Raw genomic sequence first — 26,196 nt, forward strand, 5'->3', positions numbered from 1 at the left:
GAGTTGATACCTACTTTGCCAGGTTTGGCATGATCAGTTGTATCTTGGTTCAGACGTATTGAGGAGAACACAAATGCAAAAATCCAAGGCAGCAAAGTTCATGGCCTAACCCCCATGACACCCTTTGGATCACTTGGGTATTAATTCAAAAGGGGGCCAAGCATAAGTCTTATTCCTTTCATGTGATCTGTTTCGAACCCAAACGATCCCAGTTTCATGTATCTATAACAGTTTGCTCTCACAGGTATTGTCTTTGCTAGCAGTACAATATGGAGAAGAAAGAGCTTTTTACACATTCATTAACATGTCAAGGGGTTGTCCTTAAGTGTGTTACAACAGCAAGGGCCTCATGTCTTTCACAAAGGTAATTAAAGAAGCCCAAACTAAATTCTGGCTGTACAAACCCCTGTGCAGTCTGTCCCAGGACTCTCTCACTCTGAGCTGCATTTTGCATATCAGAAATCTCTTCTTTCCAGTGCCAATGGACCCTGTAGTAATTTACTAACCACACTGACATCCCAAAATAAGTCACTGCCTTTGGCAGTGGCTCAGAGGGCTGGGATCTCAGGAATAAACAATAAAACTGCAGCTCTCAGGCACAGTAGCTTCTTTGCTAAAGAGAGGCACATTCTTAGCAGTAACTGAATATGGCTGAAGATAAGAGTTTGATACCAGAGCACTGAGAAAGAATACAAAGAACACCACTCTTGATCAACAAACTTGCTTAGAAACAACATTTCTCTTTGGAAGAAAAGCTAAAAAGAAGTTCTGCTCTGGTAAGGACCTTTAGACAAAAACTTGGGTTTATAGTATTTGTTATCTTAGATGATCCTATTCTATTTTAAATATATCAAGATAATTAAGGGTCAGATAATTTCTTTCACAGAAGAACTGGAGCTCTGGGCTCCTCTTAGGAAGCAGAGAAGCTGAACATGTGAGATGAGTACCCCAGAAACCTCATGGTAAATCCCCTCACATTCAGGCAATTACCTTCCAATCATCTGAGAAACTATGAAAACCCCCAAGCCCACAATGTCTATATGCTTTAAGCAGAGGTGGAGAGGGTGTGTCACATTTAAAAAAAGAAGTGGACACAAAGGCATTTCTGTTTAAAAGTCTCCAGGGTACTCTGAAATGCCAGCAGGCAAAGCCTGGCTGAGCAGGAAGCTGATAGTAGATGATAGTCTGCAACAGGCATGGAGTTTATACAACCTTGAACATTGATTAGGAATTTCAACTAAATATATTTTGCTGAACAGCTTTCAGCTACTCGTTGTTGCATTTTTTGGAAGAGGACTTTTGATGGCTAATTGGGGAGCAATATGAGATTAAAAAGATGCATGAATAGCCTAAAAAAGGAGATACTTATACAGATCAGAGTGGTGTTCTATTTTAGAAAGTGGTGGATACGTGGAGGTTTCTGCAGGACCAAAATACTTCTAGCAGCTGAGTATGTCACCACCACTGCAGTCTGACAGAAGTCCACTAGCTTAAAAAAGAGTCTTTTAAAACAGGAGAAATTACAACATAATTAGGTAGTCTGGTTCATTGGAAACACATCCTCTGTTTCCCACCTGGACACATCAGTTCCTTGGTAGAAGAAATACGCATTCAACAGTATTTTGGGTGACTTCCATTTCCAGTAATATTGTTGTACATAGGAAAGGAGGTATGTTTGTCTTAGGCATTTTCTTCTTTGAAACAGACAGCAGAAGGAACAGAGAAATTACAAGAGGTAGTGAATTTAGCAAACCCGCACATAAAACAATCTTTCATAAGAATAAAATGCTGCATTTACAGCTGTAAATGTACACACCCATATAAGTTAAAACCACAAAGCTACTTTTACTGTGTTTCTTGTTCTTTTCAAGTTCAGAGAATGAAGTACTCAAGTGCTGGATTTAAGTGGTGAACCTCATTGCACTGGTAAAACCAAACCTTTCATGCAGCACCAGGCTTTTGACACAGCCTAAGTGAGAAAGTTAGACAGTTAGTGCAACCAAAGTGCAATTGTGTTCTTCACGGCGTGTACATTTTGACTGGCTTGTAAAGTGAATGTAGAAGTTCATGACTCTCCCAGTCAGCTTCTTTTGATGGTTGAAGAAAACATGATCTGCAACATACTGGGCCACAGCCTGACTTGGAATGCTTAGACCGGTGTTCATCAGACAGTGGAGAAAAGTCAAAGTCAGCTACCTGGAAAAGGAACATCAGAGAGATCATTTTTAGTTCAGTTCCCACTGGCTCAAGTCCAGCAAGAACACACTGGGCTACAAATGGCACTTGGTCCTCAACCATTTTCACTCAGTCGCTACAAATAGACTTCTGATTTATACCTGCTGTGCACAGGGCTCATAGGCAGTGTCTCGAGAGGCATATCATTTATATTGTGGCAGTGTAAAGGGTATTAGGTACTTTCCAAAGTACCATGAAAGCTACTTTTGATTTAAGGACTCATGCTTATTGCAAACACCTTTTATAGCAAGTGAAAGTATATTAGAGATGGAAGAGAGCTGGGGAGATGAAGGCCACATACAAGGGGTAGATAACAATTTAGGACTGCTTTAGGTGACATACCCCTCCCTTTTTATTATCCTGTATCCTCTTGCACTGTCTCCTAGCTTTCTTTCATGCAACTGCTCTGAGGTAGATCCTCTGGAATGGATGTTTCAATGCAAGCATCTGCTTGGGGATATTAACAAACTGCCCATTATTCTGGCAATTTAGAGTTCTCTGCAACAAGGCAGCAGCATGGCTGTTTCTTCATTTGCCTACACTGTTTGGGTTTTCTGGTGGAACAGATTACACGTACCAGGGAAATTCTCCCTCCTGCTTTGTTTGTCTGGGAATTAAAGAACCTTTCATATCAGATATCTTTCATGGCTGAAAGCTAACTAATTACTATCCCAGCTCAAAGTAAGAGTAACTGAATACCTCCACGAGATCTTTTTGTTGTGTGTTACTTCGGAAAGTTGTGTACAGCACCAGTACCAGCATCACTGAAACCAGAGCAGTGCAGAGCAGGACAAAGAAAGCTGGATGGATTCCTAGGAAAAAACACAAGGATGCATTCCTGGAGTGACACAATGCCCCAGAAAAAGGAAACAGGTGAGAAGGAAACAATAAAGAAATTTTAGGAGTATTCTTAGAAAAAAGAAAAAAATGTGTCTAAGAAGGAATAAATTTTTCAGCCCCGATCACTCCAAATGTTTTCTGAAATCTCAGGAGTGGGAAAAGGGTTTATAAGGGTCTTTCCCTTTATTCCCTCTTTTCTCTTGAAGAGCCTAAAAACCTCCACCTTGTTACATATGTTAGCCCCTGACTCCCCAGGGTGTTTGTGGTACCCCAAGAGGGTGGGAGGCTCTCTCACCTCCACAGCAGCTAAGAGCCTCCAGCACAGAGGATTCAGCCCTGAACACATACCAGAACCTTCTGGAGTGAGCTGCCCTGTCTGTACACAGCTGGCTCACAATGACACGGGCTGACCAGCCTGGCTCACAGCCTGGCTGTGCCCTGTCCTCTTCACTTGGCCACCCAACTGCTCTCCCAGCTGGTTTGGGGACCCAAGAGGGGCATGTGTGACCGTGCATGGGGGAACCAGCTGGGGTCACTGCCAGGAGGGACAGAGACTTGTAATGAAAGGGAGGCCTGGAAAAATCTACCCTCAAAAATCCATAACTAAACTAAGCAAAACCAATTGAGACTGCTTAACTAAGGTAGTGTTGCAGACACATATGTTTGTCTAGTTATCCTAACTACAACAGCTGGACTATTTAAACTGAAAAAATATTTCATTTAAGTAATATAGCCTTCCCAGCATACTTAGTACCTTCAAGACACTCTTGGGACTAAGGGTTCAGCAGAAAACAAGAAACTCAGAGCAATTACAGCAGGCACATTATAAATTCTCATTTCCCTTTTTATTTCTCTCCTTTTAGGGATTGGCACCACATTCCTGAAACCTCGTCTGCAGGCTGGTTAATCCACGTATGTCCCCAACGTGTTTGGGACACTCCGTGCTGCTCAGACTCCCTGCCGCTCACCTGCTGGCCGCACTTTGATCCCGTGGTAGGTCTGCAGCACCGTCACGCCGTTCTCCACCCTGACACTGAGGCAATACTGTCCCGCGTCCCTGAAGGTGTGGCTGAGGTTGTAGCAGGAGCCACTGATCTCCACCAGATGGCATTTGTCACCTTCAAGTGGAATGCACTCGGATTTTATAAGCCAGCACAATGCCAGTGGTGGGCTGAAAGGACAAGAGCAAAAAGGCAAAATTAAAAAAGGTGAAAACTCGGCAAAAATTTCAGCAAAGAGCTTGGTTAAAATAGCAGAATAATTTTGAAGCTAATGAAATAAATTAAAATACAAATAAAGAAATAATTAACTGCACTGTACTTTGGTTTATAGCATTTGCCAAATGAAAAAGTTCTGTGTGATGCTTCTATAAAGGCAGGTCTTTCAGCTGAGAGCTAAATACCTGCGAGGGTCATCAGCAGGCCACTGTGTGCAGAAAACTCCTTAGTGCTTCTTCAGCAAAGATAAAAGGAATCTCCTTTCCTGCCCTTCCAAGGAAAGGTAGTTTTTTCTTCATCCTTCTCACACAGAAATCACTGTCTGCCACTGAAGCACACCCAAGACTTTTAATTAAAAAACCCCGCAAATGAAACTGGAAATAATACAAGATAAGCTCTGTACAAAGGACTAATAGCTGGAAAATGTAAGTAAATTTCAAGGATCACAGCATTCCCTTACGTTAACAAAAGGGTTTTTATTTGCTGTCAAGCAATTTAGTGCAACCCACTTCATGGCCATGTGGCTTCTCACCACATCTAATTGAAGCCTTTTATTTACCTTTCCAGATCCCTGTTTCAACTGATTCTGCTTGAACTCACCTTATACCCTACAGACTTTGATTCTGACAACAGACAGAGCTATTTACCCTATTTTATGAGTATTTTTTTCTTATCTTTTTACAACATCCTTTGCTAAAGAAAGCATCATCTTTATTTGTTTAGCTCATTTTCTAGCTTTGTTTTTGATAACCCATCTCTTTGTCACTGCAACTCTATCTTAAACTCCTCTTGCATCACTCCAGTCCTGTGACTAGGATGTCACCAAGCCTGCTCTTAGTGATCCCAGGTTTGCCTGTCATAGTTTCTGGCTGTTCACCTTTACTGGGATGGCATCTCCTGTTCTCATTCCTGCCAATGTGCCTTTCACTTTCCAAATGCAAACTGTGCTGCTTTGTCTATAGGGACTGTTATGCCTTTGGTAAATGACTCTGTTTGGGTGCTGCTCCATCCAAAACTCCAATGCGTTCTAATACTGCAACTTGAGAGAGTTTGTGCTAGAACTGAGGTGCTCACAACTCTGCTATTTTTCTATGATCCTTGCTGCTTGGAGCTTTGTCCTAGGTTACAATGTAAAATGTGCCCAAAGTATGTATTCTATCACCATCTACATGAAATGTTGTTGTACACCACTGTTTCCCGTGCCCCCTCCCTCCAGACTATCTTCTGTTAATGGCCCATCAATACCGCCCTGCATGACTCATAGATAACTCTCCCCAGGAGCTATCTCTGTTTAATAGGCAATCAAGGACCCATTGCAAAACTGATAAAATGATATCAGTCCATTGTGAGATGCTCTGCCCAGGGGGAGGAGCCAAGCATTCCCACCTGGATATAATCGGGGCCTTGGGACAGCACAGGCAGCCTTACCCACTGGACTCCCAGAGGACAAGAGCTACCAGACCTTTCTGCAAGAACACTGCTTCAACGAGACCTCTTCATCTGGACTGCTACCACCACGGTTTCAGGTTGTATTCTGACTCTGTCAGTGATCTTTTGTACCATTGCATGTGTTTTATTTTATTTTACTTTTTTTTTTCCTCTCCTATTAAATTGTTTTTTCTGACTTGGAGTCTCTCGCTGGTTTTGCCTTCAAGCCAGCACAAGCTTCAATGTCTTATTCATCTTCTGGCAATCTAAACTTTGCCAGAATTACTCCCCAAACCTATTAATCCCCTATGCTGGTCAAGCTTTGCTGCTATGCAACACGACTTCAAATATATTTCAGTATAATAGCAGGGAAGTTGGTGAAGGAGAAAAGTTCGGAAAGAAGTTTTCAGATGTATTTTTCCCCACTATTTCTCTGGCTACTTGTCTTTTAACGTTCCCTTTACAAAGATTAAATAAATAACTTTTGCTTTACATAGGAGGATTCTACTTTTCTGTAAACATGCAGGGTCTTTAAGGCTCTTAGAGCTCATGGCATTTCAAGTCAGGAAAATACAATATTCAACAGTATTTTTGAGGGGGAAGGAGGCAGTTTTGGTTTTTTAAAGTAATTGTTATGTGGGGTTCAACCGACTATTTTTAGGAAACACTGGGGAAAAACACTTAAAGAGATGATTTTGATCACGAAAGAAGTTGTGTTTGCTACTTACGTGCCATTGATATGAAGAGATAAATTCAAGTTTTCCATTACGTGAGTCTCCCTGGAGCCCACTATGTTAATACTTTTAACAGCATCTGAGAAGAAATGAAAAGTCACCATGTCACACTCCACATGTAAATTTGAGTCTCACTGGTGAGAAGGTTTGGGATTGAGCTTGCAGATTTGAGCTTCATCAATCACACAAATAATACTATTTGTCTCACACCCCAAAAGGAAACCTACCACTAGAGATGTTGTAAGTTTTCTGATTTTTTTCTGATTGCTTTTTAATATGTATAATCAACTTTATTAATTCTTAACATTTTTAGTTCTGTATTATTTACTCCTGAAGCTGATCAGACCAATAAGACTTTCCTCATGCTTGATTTAACTAATTATTTTTTAGGTATAGCTGGTGTAAATTGAACAAATAAATCCACCATAAGTTACCATAATTACTTTATTGTTTGAATCATATGTGAGGCATTTACTAAAGACAGTAAAAATGTAGATTAAAAAGAAACTGAAGTTTTTATCTGTTTCCACCAATTTTTCTTCCACAGAAGAGCACGAAATCAATTCTGCAATGGAAACACCTCACTGAATGATGTTAACCAGTCATTGCACATGAAACAATGTTGAAGTCGTGTTACTGTGTTAAAGCTAGATTGTATCTGTACATACATGCCTGGTTCTGCATTGAAGGTGCAAAACGTTTCATAATTACCCAAGAGCTCCAGAGCTGTGGTAAAATCACCAGTTTTCTGCATAATTTCTCTTTCGTGTAGGATGCTTCCAGTTTGCTCCCATTCAGCCACGACCTTCAGATGCACTGTGCGATTCCCCATGGAGGAGCAGTTGCAGTAGACAAAGGGCTCCTTGGTAATTTGGTAAACTCTGTGTGCAACGGGAAAAGATTTAGAATCAAAATTGCCTTTTAACAAGTGCTCGAATATTTCTGGTTTAAAAAGGGACAAGCTCTAATATATTTTCCTTGCAGATAACGCTCCAGTGGCTGTGATTCTAATTCTACTTTATGTCCGTGTAAATGAGGATTTATGTCTGTGGTATTACCTATAGAACAACAATTAGTACAAGATCCAGAGTAAATCTCTGTGTTTTTAATTAAAGAAACTAAAGATAATGCTAAAAGAATTCACAAAATTGAATAGGAATAGTCAGTAAATGATGAAAACAACTTTTATAACAGGCAGACTATTAGCTAACTGATATAATTGGGATTTTTCCTGAGTCAAAGCCATCCTGAATACTCATTAAAGCAAACAAAGTAACCACACCTACCCATCTCCAAAATCCCAGTTGTAGACAAATGATGCTGACTTGAAGTAATGACTTGGGTCATGAAGAGAGAAAGAAATCTGGGTCACTGTGTCCACGGCGGAACCAGAACCATGTGTGGTAACTCTGCTGTCTTCTATCTGGGCAATGGTGAGGTTCCCAGTGATAAACTCTGCAGAATAAAAAGGGGGAAGAAGAATGACAGCATGTATGACAGCATATATGACAAGAGAATGACAGTATGCTTCCACAGCATTCTCTGTGTGTGTATCTAAACATTTTTTCAGATGTTCTGTGTAAGTCTTTCTGTGTCCTAGTCCAAGTGGTTAAGTGTATTTTATATCTGTTTCTCAGTCTTGTCATGTGTGTGAATGAGGCAGTGAAATTAAAATATTTATTTAGGGTTATGCAATGGGTCATGATAAAATATCCAGTAGAACTAAGAGAAATAATCCTGGACTGACTGAGCTGAATATAAACTTTTATTATTGATTTAAAAAGAACTGGTATTAATACCAAGCATCCAGATTCAGAATCAGGCCAGTACACACACTCATTTTGTTTAGGATGGTGGTTTTTGTTTGTTTTATGGAGTTTTTTAATGTATGTGTCGTCGTCCCCCCCCCCCCCCCCCCCCCCCCCCGCTTAGTTTAGCTATTTCTGCAGAAATTAAGATTTGACTACTGTGAATAAGAGATGTGCTATATATTGCGAATACAGAAAAAAGGACAATATTTTTGTCTATGAGATGTTCTATGTTGGACAATGAGTGGCAAGGGCTGATCTAAAAAAATCCTCTCTAACCTACGAATAAAGAGGTATTATGGTGAGACACTTATCAGCTCATAAAATTAATGGACTATTGATTACCATTAACAGACTCTTATTCTGTTAACAATTCATTAAATCTGGTTAACAGTTTTCTTGGTGATGCACAAATAGTAATTGCAGTTACTGTTAGAATGGGGCAGTCAACCCCTGTATTAGAGATTAGGTTAACCGTAGCATACTGGTGGTTAACTTGTGAAAAATAAAAGCATATTTATGGTTATGAATATTCCCAGAAAACTGAAATTGCACTTAGCAACATTTGGAAATGCAGCCATGATTTCACATCCAATTTCAGTACACTCAGACAGAGCTTTAAAAGAAAATGCAATGCTCTGCTGTGCTGATGGCCTTAGATTTGCTGTGTCATGCAACAGGGGAAAGAAGCAGATTGTCACTGCTGATGGTCATCCTAACATTAGGTCTAGAAATGCTGGGAGGCAGTAGAAGAAGCATTGTTCTAACAGTCTGGGCATCACTGACCCGTGTCAGATGTGTGAACTGCAGCTGCTGAAGCACTTGGTTTCTAGTTCAGTTTCTCTAAGAGGCAGGAAAATACGGGCACCGTTACACTTTCCTCCTGGATGTAGGGAGACTAGAGTGTGGCTGTAATGGTACTAACTGCACTGTGCCACCCAAACCCACCTTCAGCCACAGGACTACAAATCAAACTCTGTTGTCAGAAGCCATATTTACACTGGCTTTCTTCCTGATGCTGGCAGGGGCATATATACTGAGTTCCTGGAGAGGTACAGGTTGTAAAGCCATTTTACCCATTTTACCTGTAATCTGGAGTGTGGTGATGTTTCTTGCAACCGGCCGACACAACCAACAGTTTTTGTGAGTCACCCAGACAGACACAGGGAAAGTGCCAGGAAATTCACCAGTCACATTAATTGTGGAATTTAACTGCTGCTCGGATTTCTCTATCAGAATCAGAGGAGCATAAATCCAGTTAAAGTGATACAAGTTTGATGTGTCGTTTCCATTCTTCATTCTTAGCCTGGCCTGAACAGTAGCTTGAGCTCCTGCTGTGATGGGACCATTGTTGGTTATTTCCAGAGTATACAGCTCTGTGGAAATCAGAAGAAAAGGAGTGAACCAAACCTTGTTGTACAGCATTTTAAATTTCATTTATTTATTTATACATTTTAGCTAGTCAGCTCCAGTTATATCACTCACAATGACACTCATCCCAGCAAAGACTTTACCACCATAATTTTTTATGGTTTAAATATGTGGAACAGAAACTGTTTCATGTGTATGTCAGTTCAAATAAATAGCAGTAAACAACATGTCAGACTGGGTCCTAGAAATGTTCATAGTAGAAGACAGCTTCAGTCTAGAGCATCACAAAAGCTTTGACTAGGTTTTGCACCCAGAGCTGGGTGCTGGCTATAGGTTCATTGTCATTAATGATCTAATGTGATCACTAGAATCCCAGCTACTGGAAGAGGCTCAGCTCTAATTTCTGTCCTAAAAAATGTAAACTTTCAAACTCAGGTGAGATTTCATTCACTAAATTCCTTTGCCACCTCGCTTGAAAATTTTCTCTAACTTTCCTCATAAATAAACATACAAAAACTCGGTAAAAGCATTTTCTGTGCTGTGGTTCATCTAAAATTTCCTTTTCCAGGGAAGGACCAAAAATCCCAAGGCAAATGAAGGTTGTACCATGCTCTAGTGGTAGATCAGTTGTTGCCAGAGGGACCTGGACAAACTCAAAAGGTGAGCCCATGGAAACTCATGGGGATGAACAAGGCAGAGTGCAAGGTGCTGCATCTGGGTTGGGGCAGCCCCTGGTATTCAGTACAGGCTGGGAGATGGAGGGATAACGAAGGACTTGGGGGTACTGGTGGATGAAAATCTGGACTTGAGTCAACAATGTGCACCCAAGAAACATCTGAGGCTCCTGGTTAAGGGAGGTGATGTTTCCCAGTGAGGGTGGTGAAACACTGGCACGGGTTGCCCAGTATAAACATTCAAGGTCAGGCTGGATTGGGCTCTGAGCTACCTGATCTAGTTGAAGATGTCTGCTCATAGTAGGGAGTTCAACTACATGACCTTTAAAGATCCCTTCCAACCCAAACCATGCTATGATTCTATGAAACACCAAAGCATGAGAGGTGCAGGACCTGTGATATTGAACCACCTCTGATGCTCTGAATGACTCACCATTATCAGATCTTGCAACTACTACAATAGACAGTGTTGAGTTTTGTGGAAAGGATATATTAAATTTTTCAAAATAAGTAACAATGCAGCAGCATCAAAGGCTGTGCACACATTAAACAACAAAATCAATCCCCAAGCCCCCAAACAAAAGGAAATGCAAAATAGCTGTGAATTGGGACAGAGCTGGGAACAGCATCTTGTCGCTTGCCTACAACATGGAGCATGTTCCCTTCCCTGGATCAGAGCTCTGCCCGGCTCTCCTCTCATCAGCAGAGCTGGGGGGTTCTAATGCAGGTGCCTTTCTTTATCCACTCTTTCAGCAGCCACCAAACTGTTACCAGGGACCTGAATCTCTGGCCTTTAGAAACTGCATTTCTGACTCATCCATGACAACTATGATGGAGGGAGCACTGGGACCAGCACAGGCCAGTCCTGTGCCGGCTTTCCTGCACCCATCAGCTAGGGATGGGATGAAAGATGTGGCATTTCTGCCTGCATTTTATTTTACAGATCGCAAGTGCTGAACAATTCTGGAGGCAGATCTGTGAGAAATTAACTGCAGCATTACTGCCTGAGAAAGAACTCCACTGTTTGCATTTCACAGCACAAGAAATGGCCCTGAGTTCAGTTTTTTTTTGAGTTAAAAGAGAAATGTTTGTGATTTGATGAAACCCGGCAGAGGGAGGTTTCATGTCTCTAGAAGATTCAGGCTACACTCCACTTGGTTTCAGCAGAATACGGGAAAAAAATAGCCGACTACCTCAGGCTTATCTAGCACTTCTCCTTGGAGATTATCACGGTGCTTTACAAATCAGGGCCATACCAGCGCAACAGCTGCAGCAGCTGGAGGTTCAGTGGCTAACCCAAGGTCACCCAGGGAGTGACCGGCACAGTGAGACACTCCATCCAACTCAGGGATTTCTCCTGCCTTTCCGACGTCTCTGCAGAGTGGGGCTCTGTGGGTCCCACAGCGAGGGACAGCAGCTACTCAGGTGTCTTGTGACCTGCGGCGCGGGGTCAGCCGAGGAAGCTGAAGTGCAGCTTTTGGGTTAGAAGTGCAAAGCAGAACCCCGGCTGCCCTGGATGCCCCACCTTCACTGCAGGCACCGAGATCGCAGCGTCTGAGAATAAAGTCTGAGGTGGTAGGAGGGTGCCCAGAGCTGCTTCCATCCCTTGTCACATCTATTAGGCTCGGGCAGGGAATCACCCCCACCCGTGATGCAGCTCACTCCAGAGCTCTGAGCCCTCTCCTCCCGCACCCCGCACCCCGCACCCTGCACTCCTCGCCCGTTCCCCGGCGGCGACGCCAGCGCAGACCGGCGGCCCCTTACCTGCGGCCGGGGAGCCACCGCGGCCGAGCTGCAGCAGCAGCAGCAGCAGCGCGCTGAACAGCCGCCGCATGCTGGGGGCCGCGGCTCGGTGCCGCCGGGGCCGGGACTGGGGCCGGCTCTGGCACCGGGACCGGCTCTGGCCGCTCTGGGGCCGCGCTGTGCCCGCGGCGCTGCGGCTCCGTGTCCGCGCCCCCGGGACGCTCCCCCGCGGCGGCGCCCAGCCCGCCTCTCCCGGGGGCAGATCCTGCGGGATCGCGCTGCAAAGCCGCCGGCGGTTCAAATAGTCATTAAAAACCACAAATGCCTCTCATCTGCCGAGGGCGGGGGGACACCCCGGAGCGTTTGGGAAGGGGATCGCGCTGCGCTTTGGTTGCGGCAAGCACATATAAAGTATTTCTGCGGTGGCGCGGGGATGCCGCTGCCGGGGCCAGTCCGGGCGCTGTTACCGGTCCCGCAGCGCTCCGAACGGCCTGTAACGGGTGCGCTGCAGGGGGGGAGAGCAAAGGCGCCGGAATGTGGTTTTCCGGTGTTCTTTTTCTGTCGTTTTACTTTCTTTTTTCCTGTTTAGTTTTGTATACTTTGGTTTTAATTCGTTTACTCGTATTTTTTTTATTTTCTTAAACTCAACATTCGAAGCTTTTTCTCGCTCCCGGCCGCCGTTCTGTTCCTTGCGGCGGATGGTCTCTGCGCGCTTCGCTTCCGGTGCTCCCGCCGCTCCCCCGGGGCACCGGCGGGGCGGGGTGGGCCCTGCGCTAGCCGGGGGCACGGGCCGCGGCCGCCTCTGCCCCGGTAACTCCTCTCCCGCTGTTACCGGCGGCCGCGGTGTCAGCGGAGCCTCCGGGGACGCGGGGACGGGCGGGGCTCGCCTCAGGCGGCGGCCGCTGGCAGCGCCTGGCGGGGCGGGTCAGGGCGGGGCTGTGCCAGGGTCGCGGGGCCGGCGAAGGGAGCGGGCGGCGCCGCGGAGCTGCGCGCCCGCCTCCGCCCGGGGAGAGGCGCGGAAGGCGGCACCGGGAGGAGGCGGCCGGAACTGAGCTCGGGCGCTTCCGTCGCGCCCATGCGCTGCCGGCGGCCTCCGGGAGCAACAAAGGAGGGAGCCGGGGGGCCGCGGCCGGGCGGTCCCGGGGAGCCGCGGGGTGAGGAGCGCGGCGGCGGCGCCCCGGTGGGGCCCGGGCCTGGGCGGGGGGCGGCGGGACCGGCGCGCCGCGGGCAGGAGGGAGCGGCCGGAGCCCCGCCGGAGGCCTGGGGCCGAGCACGGCACCGGGAGGGCTGAGGGGCGGGGGGAAAGCGCCGCTGCCGCCGCTCACGGTGCCCGTGTTCGCAGGGCGGAGATGGGCTCGGCGTGATGGCGCCCTGGCAGCGCGGAGCGACTCGGGCGAGCAGCGCTGCGGCGGGGAAGGTGAGGGGCGCGGGGTCCCGGGCTGCCTCGGCCGGACGTGGCCGGGAGCAAAACTGACGGGAAAGCCGCAGGGGAGGAGGGAGGTCACCGGTCTCTGAAGCTAGATGTGATTTTAGGCTTCTTCACGAGCGAGACAGGCAGCTTGTGGCGGCAGGACAACTGCTGGCGCCCCTGGGAGTGAGTCCCGCAGGGGCGTGTCCGAGGGTAGCTGGAAGTTTGGGATCTGGCTGGGGCGGAGGGCAGGATGACAGGTGTGCGCTGTCGTGAGCATCCCTGAGCCTGGAGCATCCCTGAGCCTGGAGCCTGCTGCTGGGAGAGAGGAAACCGGGCAAAACACGTGAACGTTTGTGCTGTGAAGAGGGGGATGCAGGATCTGACATCAGGAGTGGAGATGTCTCCAGTGACATCTTTTGCGTGGTGATGGCTCAATAACCTCTTTCATCTATTAGTGCAGTGAGTGCTCTACATGCTTGGCGTTGTATTTGTAAAAGTTGTGGATTTTGGAAAAAGCGATCCTCTTCAGTGTGTCAGAAGAATGGATGTAGGTGATGAGATAGCTGCAGTTAACACGCCACGTAAACTAACAAATACTTCTGTATTCTTTTGTAGGTGTATTGATCTTGATTTTATGTACTGAAAGCTGATCTTTCCTCCTCCAAGATGGCATTTGTTTCAGCACAAGGGCCTACGGTGGTGGACCAAACCACTTTGATGAAAAAATACCTTCAGTTTGTGGCTGCTCTTACAGATGTCAATACACGTAAGAGGCTTTTTTCTTATTGAAAGTTGCAGCTCTTCAGTAGTTTCTTCACAAGTGTTGCAGACTTGTTCAGATAGTTGATAAATGAGACAGTGACGGCTGTCGAATTCACTTTGAATTTTGAGTTTGAAATTCGATTTTTTGAAGAAGCAAAATGATGAGAAACACTTGCATGAGCCAAAGTGAGTGAGCTGTGTGTGTGTGCAGTTGTGTGGTGGTTGTTTGAGAGAGCTGTGTGCCTTATAATTGGGCAGTGATAGCTAAACTGATAAGATCTGATTGCTTCTTTGATCAATGAGCCTGGTGTTTTCCTTCATGACCTAGTTTTGTGCTCACTTTTTTTTTGCTTGAATTTCCATTTTCAGCCGATGAAACCAAATTGAAAATGATGCAAGAAGTCAGTGAGAATTTTGAGGTAAATAAAAGGATAACAACTCCAAGCAACAAAACCCCAACAAAAACCCCCTAACTTTCTGCAATGGCAGCTTTTCTTGTGCTTAATGTATATTAATTGAACTTCTTATCTTATGCAGTTAAAATATTAATAGTAGTATCCCGTGACTTATGATTTATATGGTTACAAGTCATTGATTTTAGGTTTGTATTTATGAATTAACCAGGTTGTTGAAGAATTACATTTGGACTTAGCTTTCATTGTCAAATCTTTATTCATTAAGCATTTAAATAAAAGTGAAGTAAGAGTCCTTTTACCTATTTTTTGAATGCTATGAAATGTCTGTATTTAAAGCTTTCTTTTATTTAGTTCAAATGTGTATTGTACCCTTGTGAAACAGAGGCCCTTCTGATTCCTCTGAGTATTTCATGGTGTGGAAGTGAGAGAGGAGTTGTCAGATGCAGAATCTGACATCAGGAGTGGAGATGTCTCCAGGGACATCTTCTGCATGGTGATGGACCATCATTTTAGATGAGAAGCAGAAAATGTGAAACACAAGTTAACCCAGCCTTGTGTTATCAGAAATTATACTTCAGTTGAATACTTAGTTGTTATATGCCAAATTGAAATGATAGAAAACTGAAAAATCATTCTTATCTAATCATTATCTACTAAGCTATTTCTGAAATAATTTATCTGACTAAAAGAGTAGTTTTAACTGCTTAGTCTGGTGATCTGTTTAGAGTCTGAAGACTTAGTTGATTCTCCTTGCTCTTCGCTTCAGTAGGGAAGCACTCATTCAGTATTTGTTTTGCTGATGTTCTCTTGGAACTCAGTTGTTTCTGTAGTGTGCCGGCAGATACTTAGTCCCTGAATCTATTCCAAATTCACTGAAAATGTTTAATAGTGGTGTTGAATGTAACTGAATATAATTTGTGTGATGTCTATTTTATAACTCCCCATTTTTTGTTCTTAATTAGAACGTGACATCATCCCCTCAATATTCTACATTCCTGGAACACATCATCCCTCGGTTTCTCACCTTTCTACAGGATGGGGAAGTTCAGTTTCTGCAGGAGAAGCCAGCACAGGTAAACTGTGGTGAAGCATCTCCTGCCTTTTTGCTGTGAAGTCTGTGATTAACCTAATGAACTAATTTAAGACTTGTTAAAAATAGGGGCCACTTTGGAGTGGAACTGAAAACGTTGTGTTTCTAAATAAGTTACTTATAAACTTTGCTAATCTTGGCTTCTGTGAAAAACGAGGAAAAGTAGGTGCAACAGAATTGGCTTTCTTACTGAAATATTACACATTTTTACAAATTACTGACTTTACTGAAGGTTAGGAATGAAAGGCAAAAGTTGAATCTTTGTCATTAAATACTTAAAATTGCATTCCTTAAAAGAAGTCTGATTTTTCGACTGTAGATTTGTTAATTTTGCCTCATTCACATAGGTGGGTAGTAGGAAGGGTTATGTCTTTGTATACAGGCCTATGTCTACATGAAATAAAATGGCTTTTTTTTTCCTATTTCAACATGCAGAGGTATTAAGCTGAAAAAGATGCTGCAACAATCATTGGGTTTTGTAGGCTATTCAGAAGTTCTGTCATATATTTTTTTTTTTTTTTTTTCTCTTTAGCAACTTCGGAAGCTTGTGCTTGAAATAATCCACAGAATACCAACAAATGAACATCTTCGTCTTCATACCAAAAATATCCTGTCTGTGATGTTCAGATTTCTAGAGGTACTTTTTACTTCCTCTTAAAACTGTTTGAAATTTTCAGAAATATTTTCCTCTACTTCCTTCATCTCCAGAATTTGCTGGGAGTAGGATTTTCAATAGCTGTGCTGCTGCTGGAGCAGGAATGGAAGGACATTCAATTTAAGTTTCACCCATGCCCTCTCTTGTCACATACAGGTTTTCTGCATGTTCTCTTCTGCTGTTTAGAAACTTGGATTTTACAAATGCAGGGCACTGTTCTCATGCTGGACAAGATTTTCTGGCAGATAGCTTATTTTTGGGAGTTTGTTTTCTGTCTTGGAGTTCACAATGCTGTCATTTGAAGCTCCCATGGGGGTCTCTGTTTGAGGGGCAATGGGAACAGATTTGATGGTTCAGAGTGGTTGAAATGTCTGGGTTTTATTGCCCCAGAGGTGGATTTAATTTCAGCCATACTCTAGGACTGCAGGGTATCCAAGGAAAGGCATCTTGCTCACGCAAATCCATATTAATGGGACACTTTAGATTGTTGAGAAGAGTATAATTTTACAGGGTTTGAAGTACCCACTGAGTAGTTGAAGAATTCAGCAATGAGCTCACTGAAAAGTTTCTTTTTTTTTTTTTCCAGACAGAGAATGAAGAAAATGTACTGATTTGCTTGAGAATAATTATTGAATTGCACAAACAGTTCCGACCAGCAATCACTCAAGAAGTGAGTCATAACTCTTGTTACATGGTATAAAACTTGCTGCCATGCTCTTCAGAATTGCTATTTTGTTCAAGTGGGCTGATTGGTTTGTTTTGCTGTTGTTCTTTTATGTTGCCTGACCTGTTGTGGTAACCATACGTTTAATCTTTTTTCCTTTTTTAATCTTAAAGTAATTTTTAAAAGAGGATTGCATAATGCTAGCACTCCTGGGGGAAAGAAACCCAAACTGTTAAAGCTTAGTTGTACTTGGTTTAAATCTTTATGGACAATATGATCAATCTAAGGAATAAAGTTCCCCCACAAAGGAAGAGAATTGATGCCTTTTTAGTTTGTAAAGGAAAATCCTGGAAAAGGAATTTACTCTGACTTTCCCCTGCCTCCCCTCTTTTCTCCTGTAACTCGTCAAGGGGAATTTGGAAGTTTGCATTGTTATTCTCTTGCCTTTTGCCTGCATTTTCTCTTGGGAAGACTTAGTTGTTTCATAGTAATTTTACCTAACAATACTGTATTGGAGTTATGTAGAGGTGATAGATCAGATTCTTTCCAAGGCAAACTTGAATTAATACTGACAGAGCAGGAGGAGGTAGGAGAACGCTTTCAGATTATTTTCAGTTGTCATGAAAAATGTACCGTACTGCTGAGTAGAGATTTTATGTGTTTGTACTGTTGCTACAGAGATTCTAAAATTGTGGTTTTAAAATGATTTTTTAAAAATTTATGGTAACTGACTTCTTCCTTCCTAGATTCATCATTTTTTGGACTTTGTGAAACAGATTTACAAGGAACTTCCAAAAGTAGTGGTAAGCTTTTTGTTTCTTAAATTGCCCTTGCTATATGGTAGTAAAACTGTTTTTTTTTTTCTTAATTTTATCTTTAAAAGATACTGACAGAATTATTTTGCATCTAGCGATACAACGTAAATATAGTTTTAGTGAATCTGTTTATCCAAACTATGTCTAAAAATGGAGACATTTAGATTTTGATTTGGAAAACTTTCTGTTTCTGGGACACTTGCTGGTAGGAGAAAATTGAGGTGAGCTGAAGTTGTGAAGCAGGGTGAGGTTGGCTGCAGTTGTCTCCCTGTAACCAAATGTGTCTGGTTTTGAGGGAAGGGTGAGGTCGTGAACAGAGGGCCGGTGTGATCCTCTCTGCCTGATACAGAGTAACTCTTGGGATGTTTTCCTTTAGCAGAAGAGCTGCCTTGGCTGGGGGAGCTTTTCTGCTTCTCCCTCCGGTGGGAAAGGTTGCAGGGTGTGTGTCTGGCCCAGGCAGATGCTGCAGGGCAAACATCGCGTGCAGAGAAGAGAAAACTGCTCTGGGGAAAATGGTCTGGAGGAGTTCTGAGGAGATGGATGGCCTTTCTACTGTTACTGGCATTATAATGTTTTCCTTCTGCTCTTTGCTTGTAGAATCGGTATTTTGAGAACCCTCAGGTGATTCCAGAGAACACTGTTCCCACTCCTGAAATGGTTGGCATGATTACAACCATTGTGGTGAAAGTGAACCCTGAGCGAGAGGACAGTGAAACGAGGACAGTGAGTGTTCTGACTGCTCTTAACTGGGGGGCTGTCTGTAGCACAGGCCCACGCATCATAAGGCCAGCAAAAATAACAGACTTTCTTTTTTGCTGGTTTTTCTTATCAAATTTTTTCTCTAGAAGCTGATTGAAACTTTCCAGATATTTTCTATGCTGCTGTAATTATGGCATTTTAATGGGATTTTGTTGTAGTACCCACTGCTTTTGTGTTAAATGTTATTATCGTTAATTATAGTGCCACTAAAATGAGCAGTTTCTGTAAAACTGTGTTTTGCATACTCTTTAGAATTAATAATTAGATTGTTTATGTAGCATGTATTCTTTCTTTCAGCATTCAATAATTCCCAGAGGATCTTTATCACTAAAGGTCTTGGCTGAGCTACCTATTATTGTTGTTCTCATGTATCAGGTTAGTACACTTCAGTGTTTTGCATGTAAATGCTTCCATTACTAAATGGTTCATGTAACTTCTGTTGGCTAACATATTAGTAAGAGTGAATGTTATATTCTTTTGAAATTTAAATATCATCTAAAAATAAGCTGGTGAGATGTCAATTTTTTTCTGATTATCTCCCCAATAATTTGACTGCAAGTGGGACTTGTGAATTTCTCTAATAATACTTTTTGTTTTTAAGCTCTACAAACTGAACATTCATAATGTAGTAGCTGAATTTGTGCCCTTGATTATGAACACTATTATAATACAAGTTTCTGCTCAAGCAAGGTAAGAGCGTTTAACAGTATTTTCATGGTATTTCAGATAAACTACTTAAACCTGGCATTCAATATTGCTCAAAATATTTTTGTCTTCTATCTTGTGACTTTTGATTCTAATTTTACTGCTTTTGATCTCAGAAGTAGCAATGATTATTTGAGCAAAAATTACCAAGATTCTATAGGTGAACTTATTGGCATTATATGTCATTGGTAAAGTCCATAGTTGTGCAGTAGGTCCCAGTTTATTATTTGATAATGAGTTTTTTTAAATACAGCTTCTGACAAAAATCTACATTGTCACAGACGTTGATGACGACCTTGGGAGTGTGGACACTTGCTGTTTAATCTTTGCCATACCATCAGTGACAGATTTGTGCTCTTCCAAGGTGTAGCTTACATGAAACCTTGTGATGCTGCAGGGATGGGCACTGCTTTTCCTGCCTCAGAGAGGGATGTGTGTGAAGAGCAGCAAGTGCCTCTGGTCAGGGCAGTGGGAGCAAGATCTCTGCCTTTCCCTGTCTGCCTGGGTGACCTGATGGAGTGGTCAAAGCTTGAGAGAGACACACAAGTCTGTGGGAGGGAATATTGCTTGGAGAGAAATTGGCCCCAGTTAGGGCAACTGAGCCAAATGTGTGCTGCTTTGTGTTGGCTTTCTGTAGAAAGCTGCTGCTGGGAATTTGAATGGCAGAGGGTTTGTTGGGAATGGGCTCTTCCAGAGAGATTGTATTCTTTTAAGAGGCAAGAACTTCACTGCAAGATGATGTAACTTCACTGAATCTTCTGAGTGAAGGTACTAAAGGGGAGGAACAAATCGTAACCACTGTTCAATTTAATTTCAGACAACATAAACTTTACAACAAGGAGTTGTATGCTGATTTTATCGCTGCTCAGATTAAAACACTGTCTTTCTTGGCTTACATCATCAGAATTTACCAGGTAGGATGAATTTTTATTACTTTGGTACTTGATGCATCAGGTTTCTAGTTGCTTTATGGCAGGCAAGTGACCTGCATGACTGCATCAGGGGTTGGAGATGGAGCATTTGTGTAGAATATCTGAAGGTGGAGCTGTACTTGGTTTTCCTTTCAAAAGTATCCTCATGTGAATACAAAGTAAAAATATGCCATTCATCCTCCCTGGGAATTCATGGAATGCCTATTGTATTTTAGTTTTAGAATTAGATTTTGGAAGGAAAACTAGTGAATTTTAATGGAGTGCTGTTTTGCAAGCGTAACACAAACCTTAAGAATAGAACATTACAGTAGTTGTACTCGTGTTATCCTTTTTTTTGTTGTCGCAGGAATTAGTGGCTAAATATTCTCAGCAAATGGTAAAAGGAATGTTGCAGCTGCTCTCCAATTGTCCAGCTGAAACAGCACACCTCAGGAAGGAACTCCTGATTGCTGCTAAGCACATCCTGACAACAGACCTGAGGAGCCGTATGTACCCTTTCTATAAGTGTACCTGCAAACTGGAAAGATTTCTGCTATTTTTGTCAGTTTAAGAGGCATATTACCTATTTATATTGGACCATCACAAGATGCCAGGCCAAATAGAATTGTTGTGTGCAGGGTTGTCCAACTTGACATTTCCGGTAACTCATTAGTTATATACAAAAAGATTTTCGAAGTTGTAAATAACCTGAGTGTTTTTTTCTCTTTGCAAATATAATTTGCTTTCACTGGGTACTGCAGTGTTACTCAAGGGGCAAGTGTCAGTGGAGTAGACAGTCACAGGAGATTGTTTGAAAATTTCCTTGTAAATGGCACTGCCTTTTATAAGCTTCAGAAATTAATTTGGGGATAAAATCACTTTCTAACTAGTGGTTTAATGCTTAACTATTATTTTTATTATTTCCTTTGTCAATTGTTGTGTGTTGCTTTTTCATATTTCTGTTTTTTTAAATTCTAGAATTTATTCCATGCATGGACAAGCTGTTTGATGAATCTATACTGATTGGCTCTGGATACACTGCCCGGGAGACACTGAGGTATGAGAAGATTTAGAGAAATTATCTCAGTGCCTGCTGGGGCTGCTTACTTTGAAAATTAATAATATTTACAGCAGCTTCTGTATAGGGTCTTAAATCTTTGCTTCAAATAACTAATTTTACTAGATTGTTTTATTGGCAGAGCTTCTGCTGCTGTAGTGCTGGCTTTTGCTTAGCATTTTGATGGCAAAGCATGGTAATGTGAGTGTAGGACAAAACAAGAAAAATGGGTGAGTGAATGAAGATGATTTCAGTTTTTTGAATTGTGGAGATCAATTCAAAACAGAGAAACCAACTCATTATCTGCCTAATATTTCATGAGACACCCTAAATCTTATGTCCAGTGTAAAATCTGAATGAGATTTAAACTCTTTTGTGAATGAATACTTGAAAACTTACTTCATTGCTTTTGAAAAAGGAAATGGAGAGAATACCTAACTTTCTGTGTCTTCCATAGTCTAAATTTTAGGTGAGCTTTCTGACCAAATGAGTGTGAACTAGGAGAATTATTTCATTTTGTTTAAGTATCAAGTGTACCATATTGACAACATGTATTATATTTGTAAGTATTTGCTCAGCTAGATTCTTTGTGTGGTATTTGAAATAGAATTATTTTTAAAATTTATCATTTTTCGTAACTGCTTTTGAAATAATGAATCATTTATGATTAATTATGAAACAGATTACCAGCACTGCTCAAGATGTGGCTAACATGCATGTTGAGTGCTGGGGTGTTCTGCAGTGAAGGAAGAAAGATCAGAGAGCCAATACCAGAGTTGTGGGATAGATTGGTGCATCATTGGTTAGATTGCACAGTTTAAAATTCCCTTGTGTAACAAAAAAAGCCTTGTGAACTCTAGATTTGCATATAAAAATAGAAAAACATTGAGAAATTTGGAAGTATCTCCAGACAGTAATTATTTGTTTAAATTAACAATTAACAGCAGTTTTAGTTGCGCTCAGTGTGTTTTCCTCCTTCCTTCTTTTGGCTGTAGACCCCTTGCATACAGCACCCTGGCAGACCTGGTACATCACGTCCGGCAGCATTTGCCTCTCAATGACCTCTCCCTGGCTGTCCAGCTGTTTGCCAAGAACATTGATGATGAATCCTTGCCAAGCAGTATCCAGACCATGTCTTGCAAGCTTCTGCTAAATTTGGTAGACTGTATCCGGTCTAAAAGTGAACAGGAAAATGGAAATGGTAGAGACATCCTTATGAGAATGCTGGAGGTATTGATTTGTTTAAAGCATTCGATAACTGCTTGGAGATCCTGTTTTGTAGTGTGTTGTCAATCACATTTTACTTTCTCATTTCTTTAGAACTGAGAATATGTAGGAACAGCCTGTGTACTGTATTTCACTTCAATGCTTCAGAGAAAGGCTCTTTAAAAAGCTCACAGCTGGGATGATATCTCAAGTGTAGTGGAGATGCTTTGACAACTCAGCTTCATTCAGTTACTAGTTTCAAAGCAGGAAATTGAATGCCTGTTTTGAGTAGCTTGGATTCTTTTAAATAATTTTATTCTAAATTTTAGTTATAATCATTTTTACCTTGCGTAAGAGTATGCAATAATTGTATTTTTTAATGCCTTCTGGTTATGGGTGTGCTTTTTAGTATGGATTTTTTTTTAAACCCTGAAAGAGGATCTTTGCACAGATCCTTGGCATGGCACAATACAATCTGTATAATAGGAAATATCCGTTCTTTGAAGACCTAATGATACTTTTTAAGGATCTTTATGTGAATTTATTTTTTGTATTTTTTGAAAATCAAGGATACACTTGTTGTTTGAAGAAAGCAAACTAGTTTATTGATACACTTAAAAACATTTGCTGTCATTTGAATGACTTCAAAAATAGCTCTAAGTTTTCTTGATCTCATTGTGCTGATTTGAAATATTAGTACTATTAAATTTAGGATGATTTTTGAAGAAGAAGCTTATTTTCTTTTCCTTTTTCCCCCTTCTCTGCTCTTTGATCTGCCTCCCTGCCTTTGCCTTAGGTATTTGTTCTGAAATTCCACACCATAGCACGCTACCAGCTGTCTGTCATTTTCAAGAAGTGCAAGCCCCAGTCCGAGCTGGGGGCAGCCGAAGCTGCGTTACCTGGAGTGCCCACAGCAGCAAATGCAGCTCCTGTTCCCGTCCCATCTCCTGCCCCAGCCACTCCCGTGGCCCCTGCACCAGTTCCTGTGTTTGAAAAACAAGGGGAGAAAGAAAAAGAGGATAAGCAGACATTTCAGGTCACGGATTGCCGGAGCTTAGTGAAAACTTTGGTCTGTGGGGTCAAGACGATCACGTGGGGCATCACCTCATGCAAAGCTCCTGGTGGTAAAGCTGCATATTTAATTGTGTTTATCTCTCATAATTCTACAGAAAAAAGCCTCTCTAGAATGAAAGCAGACAGTATTTTTAATGCTCAACCATCTTATTCTTCTTTCAGAAGCACAATTCATTCCTAATAAGCAGTTGCAACCCAAGGAGACTCAAATCTATATAAAACTGGTAAAATATGCAATGCAAGCATTAGATATTTATCAGGTATGTAACTTGCCCACATAGCACTTCTATTTATATAGTTACTGTATATTAGATCTTCCAATAAGGATTTATTTGTCAGCTAAAACACAGATTACATATAGTATATTTTCACTAAGTCCTTAATTTGGACCACAACTATTGAGAAATGTTCAGTATGAAGAATTAATTTCAAAAGTGAATTTCAATGCACTTACTATTGCAAGCAACAGATTATTTTCTCAGCAGCCATTTTTGTCTGTTCATGCAGGCAGGTCAGACTGGAAATAACTGTCTTTCATGTAGTGAATTAAATCTTTCCTTTAAACAGATAGTTTAGCTAACAGTTGAAGCATTCGCATGTCTGTGTTTATCTTCTGTAGTTACACAAAGGGTTAATGAAATGTAAATGTATTTAAATGGGTATCAAGTAATTTACAAATACACTGGTATCTCCTACTGTTGTCTTTCTCCATTTCTAACTTACTAGTTTTAAAATCTGTTCTGAAAACACTCAGTTTTAGTATTTTTGTCATGCTTGGCTCTTGTGCCCAGCTTCTAGTTGTGCTGGGCTTGCATGTAAAACCCATGAGATCTCAGTTACTTTCAAAAGCTATTTTAAGAATAATGGGGAATAAGCTATTCAAATTCTGTGACCCATTTATGTGTTTTCTCAACTGCTGTAGGTACAAATAGCTGGAAATGGACAGACATATGTTCGAGTAGCAAACTGTCAAACAGTCAGGATGAAGGAGGAAAAGGAAGTTCTGGAGCATTTTGCTGGTGTGTTCACAATGATGAACCCTTTAACTTTTAAGGAAATCTTTCAGACTACGGTTCCTTACATGGTCGAGAGGATCTCTAAAAACTATGCTCTTCAGGTATGTTATTGTTTACTTTTTAAATTGATAGTGAACAGCATGTAGGAAAGAGCATATGCCTTGAGGTACATGTGGCTGACGTGGAATTATAAATAATAATAGTGAATTTATCATGTGAGATTTGAAGCAGTGTACATAAAGAGTAGTCTATGAAAACAACTGAAATACGGATTTTCAAAAAACCTTACCTGACTAAGTGATGCAATACAAACATGAGCACTTCAGTTTAAAGGATAAGGACTTCATTCTTGAGAAGTACTGAGCATTATGGACTTGTTTTGTTCAGGTTGTTGTGCTGATGTTTATTGTTTTACAGAATGCAAATCCATTTAAAATTTAACCTAAGACTTCAACATTAAGCTACATACATGGTTCTTTTCCACTGAGGATGAATAGAATCACTTGGGTAGTAGTGGAGATGGGGAAAAAAAAAGGTCTTAGTTGTTTTTTTTTTTTTTAATATATAGTGCATTTATCCTTTTGTTCTTTTTATTACAGCAGTAATAAGTTCTTTGTGGTTTCCTTTTATAGATTGTTGCCAATTCTTTCTTGGCAAACCCTACTACCTCTGCTCTCTTTGCAACCATTTTGGTGGAGTACCTTCTGGATCGTCTGCCAGAAATGGGCTCTAATGTGGAGCTCTCCAATCTGTATCTCAAGCTGTTCAAGTTAGTCTTTGGCTCCGTTTCACTATTTGCAGCTGAAAATGAACAAATGCTGAAGGTAAAGGTCATTTGTGTTAAAAATAAGTCTGCTTTAAAAACAGCACTCTTAAGAGTTTTGCACAGTCTAATATTTGAGTCATTTAATGTTTGAAGCATTATTTGTGACACATCTCCATTTCTTTCCAAATTCCAAGTACATTGTCTTGTTTATAAGAGATGGTTTCTGTGAATATTTGCTTCATATTTGAAACTATGAAGTGATGTACAAATTCTGAGTATAAATGGCTGATACATGACTGTGGTCTATGATTGCCATAAGCCCATGTAACTTCATTGTTAGGACATGCATAAATTCTTGCATATTTTCTCCCTTTGTTTCTGTATTAACTTAAGACTTTTGCTTGGATTGAAATCACCTTTTTGTCTGTTGGTGAATCTTGTTCACTCATGTCATATTCAGTGACATATACCTCTTGAGTTAGATTTTTCTATGCTCTTGGGAAGTCTAGGCTTAAGGAATGCTATTTTTTCTACTGACAACATATTGTGTATTCCAAGGATCTATTTATGTTGACTAGATCATCTTATTATTCAATGAATCTAGAAATGCTGAGCTTGTACCAAGAGGGCACTTTGCTCATAAAAGCAGCAGCTGCCTGTATCTAGAAAAGACATTAAGAATTTAATGGAGCGCTGATTGTTCTCTCATAATTTCTTTGTTTTTCTTCCTTGTTCTTAGTACCAAACAAAATTTCTGATAAAGGTAACTGTGTAGAACAGAGGGGGGATTACCAATTTCCTAGAATCTTTGAAAACTAACAGTAATATGAAGCAATATT

General features: G+C 41.6%; 2 protein-coding genes across 6 annotated transcripts in view; one reads left to right on the plus strand and one right to left on the minus strand.

Annotated features, from left to right (window-relative positions):
- Positions 1-1,518: 1,518 nt before the first annotated feature.
- Positions 1,519-12,205, minus strand: TMEM130 (transmembrane protein 130). Its single transcript, XM_040079517.2, has 8 exons — positions 12,072-12,205; positions 9,348-9,638; positions 7,741-7,909; positions 7,166-7,335; positions 6,449-6,533; positions 4,044-4,246; positions 2,935-3,047; positions 1,519-2,196 (listed from the first exon to the last, which is right to left on the minus strand). The coding sequence occupies exons 1-8, from the start codon at positions 12,139-12,141 to the stop codon at positions 2,020-2,022; spliced, it is 1,278 nt and encodes a 425-aa protein (XP_039935451.1). The 5' UTR covers positions 12,142-12,205; the 3' UTR covers positions 1,519-2,019.
- A 914-nt stretch (positions 12,206-13,119) lies between these two features.
- TRRAP (transformation/transcription domain associated protein) overlaps positions 13,120-26,196 on the plus strand; it is a 76,014-nt gene continuing 62,937 nt past the window's right edge. For 4 of the 5 annotated variants that reach the window (XM_040078767.2, XM_040078769.2, XM_040078770.2 and 1 more), the window contains exons 1-18: positions 13,392-13,467; positions 14,077-14,227; positions 14,593-14,642; positions 15,602-15,712; positions 16,262-16,366; positions 16,971-17,054; positions 17,795-17,851; positions 18,461-18,586; positions 18,920-18,997; positions 19,224-19,312; positions 20,145-20,241; positions 20,606-20,744; positions 21,217-21,295; positions 22,291-22,525; positions 23,298-23,625; positions 23,738-23,835; positions 24,498-24,692; positions 25,224-25,415. In XM_040078767.2, coding sequence (XP_039934701.1) covers positions 14,128-14,227; positions 14,593-14,642; positions 15,602-15,712; positions 16,262-16,366; positions 16,971-17,054; positions 17,795-17,851; positions 18,461-18,586; positions 18,920-18,997; positions 19,224-19,312; positions 20,145-20,241; positions 20,606-20,744; positions 21,217-21,295; positions 22,291-22,525; positions 23,298-23,625; positions 23,738-23,835; positions 24,498-24,692; positions 25,224-25,415 — 2,163 coding nt within the window. In that variant the 5' untranslated portion in view covers positions 13,392-13,467; positions 14,077-14,127. Of the gene's footprint in view, positions 13,205-13,391; positions 13,468-14,076; positions 14,228-14,592; positions 14,643-15,601; positions 15,713-16,261; positions 16,367-16,970; positions 17,055-17,794; positions 17,852-18,460; positions 18,587-18,919; positions 18,998-19,223; positions 19,313-20,144; positions 20,242-20,605; positions 20,745-21,216; positions 21,296-22,290; positions 22,526-23,297; positions 23,626-23,737; positions 23,836-24,497; positions 24,693-25,223; positions 25,416-26,196 lie in introns of those variants that run through there. The other variant, XM_040078768.2, reaches the window with a different exon arrangement.

This window comes from Hirundo rustica, chromosome 15, assembly GCF_015227805.2.
Source record: "Hirundo rustica isolate bHirRus1 chromosome 15, bHirRus1.pri.v3, whole genome shotgun sequence".
NCBI lineage: Eukaryota > Metazoa > Chordata > Aves > Passeriformes > Hirundinidae > Hirundo > Hirundo rustica.

Bases quoted from the DNA above. Each gene is read 5' to 3' on its own strand.
- TMEM130 (XM_040079517.2), bottom strand. From the start codon at position 12,141: ATGCGGCGGCTGTTCAGCGCGCTGCTGCTGCTGCTGCTGCAGCTCGGC. The intron at 7,336-7,740 runs GTAGGTGTGGTT...CGTTGCACACAG, and splicing joins AACTGGGATTTTGGAGATGG to AGTTTACCAAATTACCAAGG. The intron at 4,247-6,448 runs GTAAGTAGCAAA...TTGTCCTTTCAG, and splicing joins TCTCTTCATATCAATGGCAC to CCCACCACTGGCATTGTGCT.